At 36.7% G+C, this 919-nt stretch overlaps 1 protein-coding gene across 1 annotated transcript in view; it reads left to right on the plus strand.

Moving 5' to 3' along the window:
• The first annotated feature begins 440 nt into the window (after positions 1-440).
• Positions 441-919, plus strand: part of LOC118754679 — a 6832-nt gene continuing 6353 nt past the window's right edge. The window contains exons 1-2 of the mRNA XM_036489566.1: positions 441-798; positions 869-918. Coding sequence (XP_036345459.1) covers positions 551-798; positions 869-918 — 298 coding nt within the window. The 5' untranslated portion in view covers positions 441-550. The remainder of the gene's footprint in view (positions 799-868; position 919) is intronic.

Genomic DNA, 919 nt, shown 5'->3' on the forward strand with positions numbered 1-919 from the left:
TACATACCGACGAACTTTTATTAAAATGTGTGTGCTATCTAAATTAAATTAGCGCGTTATTTTCTGTTGTTTTTTTATGATAACTTTTTCCAAAAACACAATATATCTGTTGAACGATGTGCGTATTGCTCCCCTATCAATCAAGGAGACATCACTTTCTGGTCCCAATCATGCCTCAGGGAACATTCTTTAGTTTCTCGCTTAGGAGATCTCCCATGTGGCACCTAAGCTATCGGTAAAGGAGTACAAACCCGACAAATCTCTCTTATTGCTCCGAAATCAGATCAAGGAGAGTACTCTTTTATTCCTCGCATTGGGAGATTGCCCTTCAAGTTCTAGAGGGTTCTTCATCGAAGCACATACGTACGTATATAGTTACCGTAGTGTGTGTACAATACATAAATAAAGCCAAAACGCTTAAATTTTTAATGACCAGCGAACGTTGGCCGGCAGCTCACTGTCCGGAGATAACTACATATTTCAATTACCAAATTGGCGCAGTAGTAAAAAGTTAAAAATAAAAAAAAAACATCGCAAAACAATTTAATAAATGTCAAGTAAAATGGCGACTTCCAAATTTTACTCTGTCTATTTGAATAAAGCTACAGTATTAGCGTTGGCTATATGCTTTATAATGCTACCGACGGCGGAAAGTGTTGGCGAAAATGTAGTTTTGGACTTTTTTGAACAATTACGTGTACGCATGTGCCATCCGATACCGCAGTTGGGATTACCTGCTTTGGATCCTCTTCAAATCACGCATGTCGAGGAGGAAATCAATAATAAATATTTGATAGAGTAAACTAAAATTTGAATTTAAAAACAGTTTCATCTATCAAAACTAATTTCAAATTTCTAACTCGAACAGTTTCACAGGCTCTGTAACGGATTTTAAGATTACTGGCCTCTCGGATTTTAT

This window comes from Rhagoletis pomonella, unplaced genomic scaffold, assembly GCF_013731165.1.
Source record: "Rhagoletis pomonella isolate Grant_MI unplaced genomic scaffold, Rhpom_1.0 Rhpom_scaffold_04381, whole genome shotgun sequence".
Lineage (NCBI taxonomy): Eukaryota > Metazoa > Arthropoda > Insecta > Diptera > Tephritidae > Rhagoletis > Rhagoletis pomonella.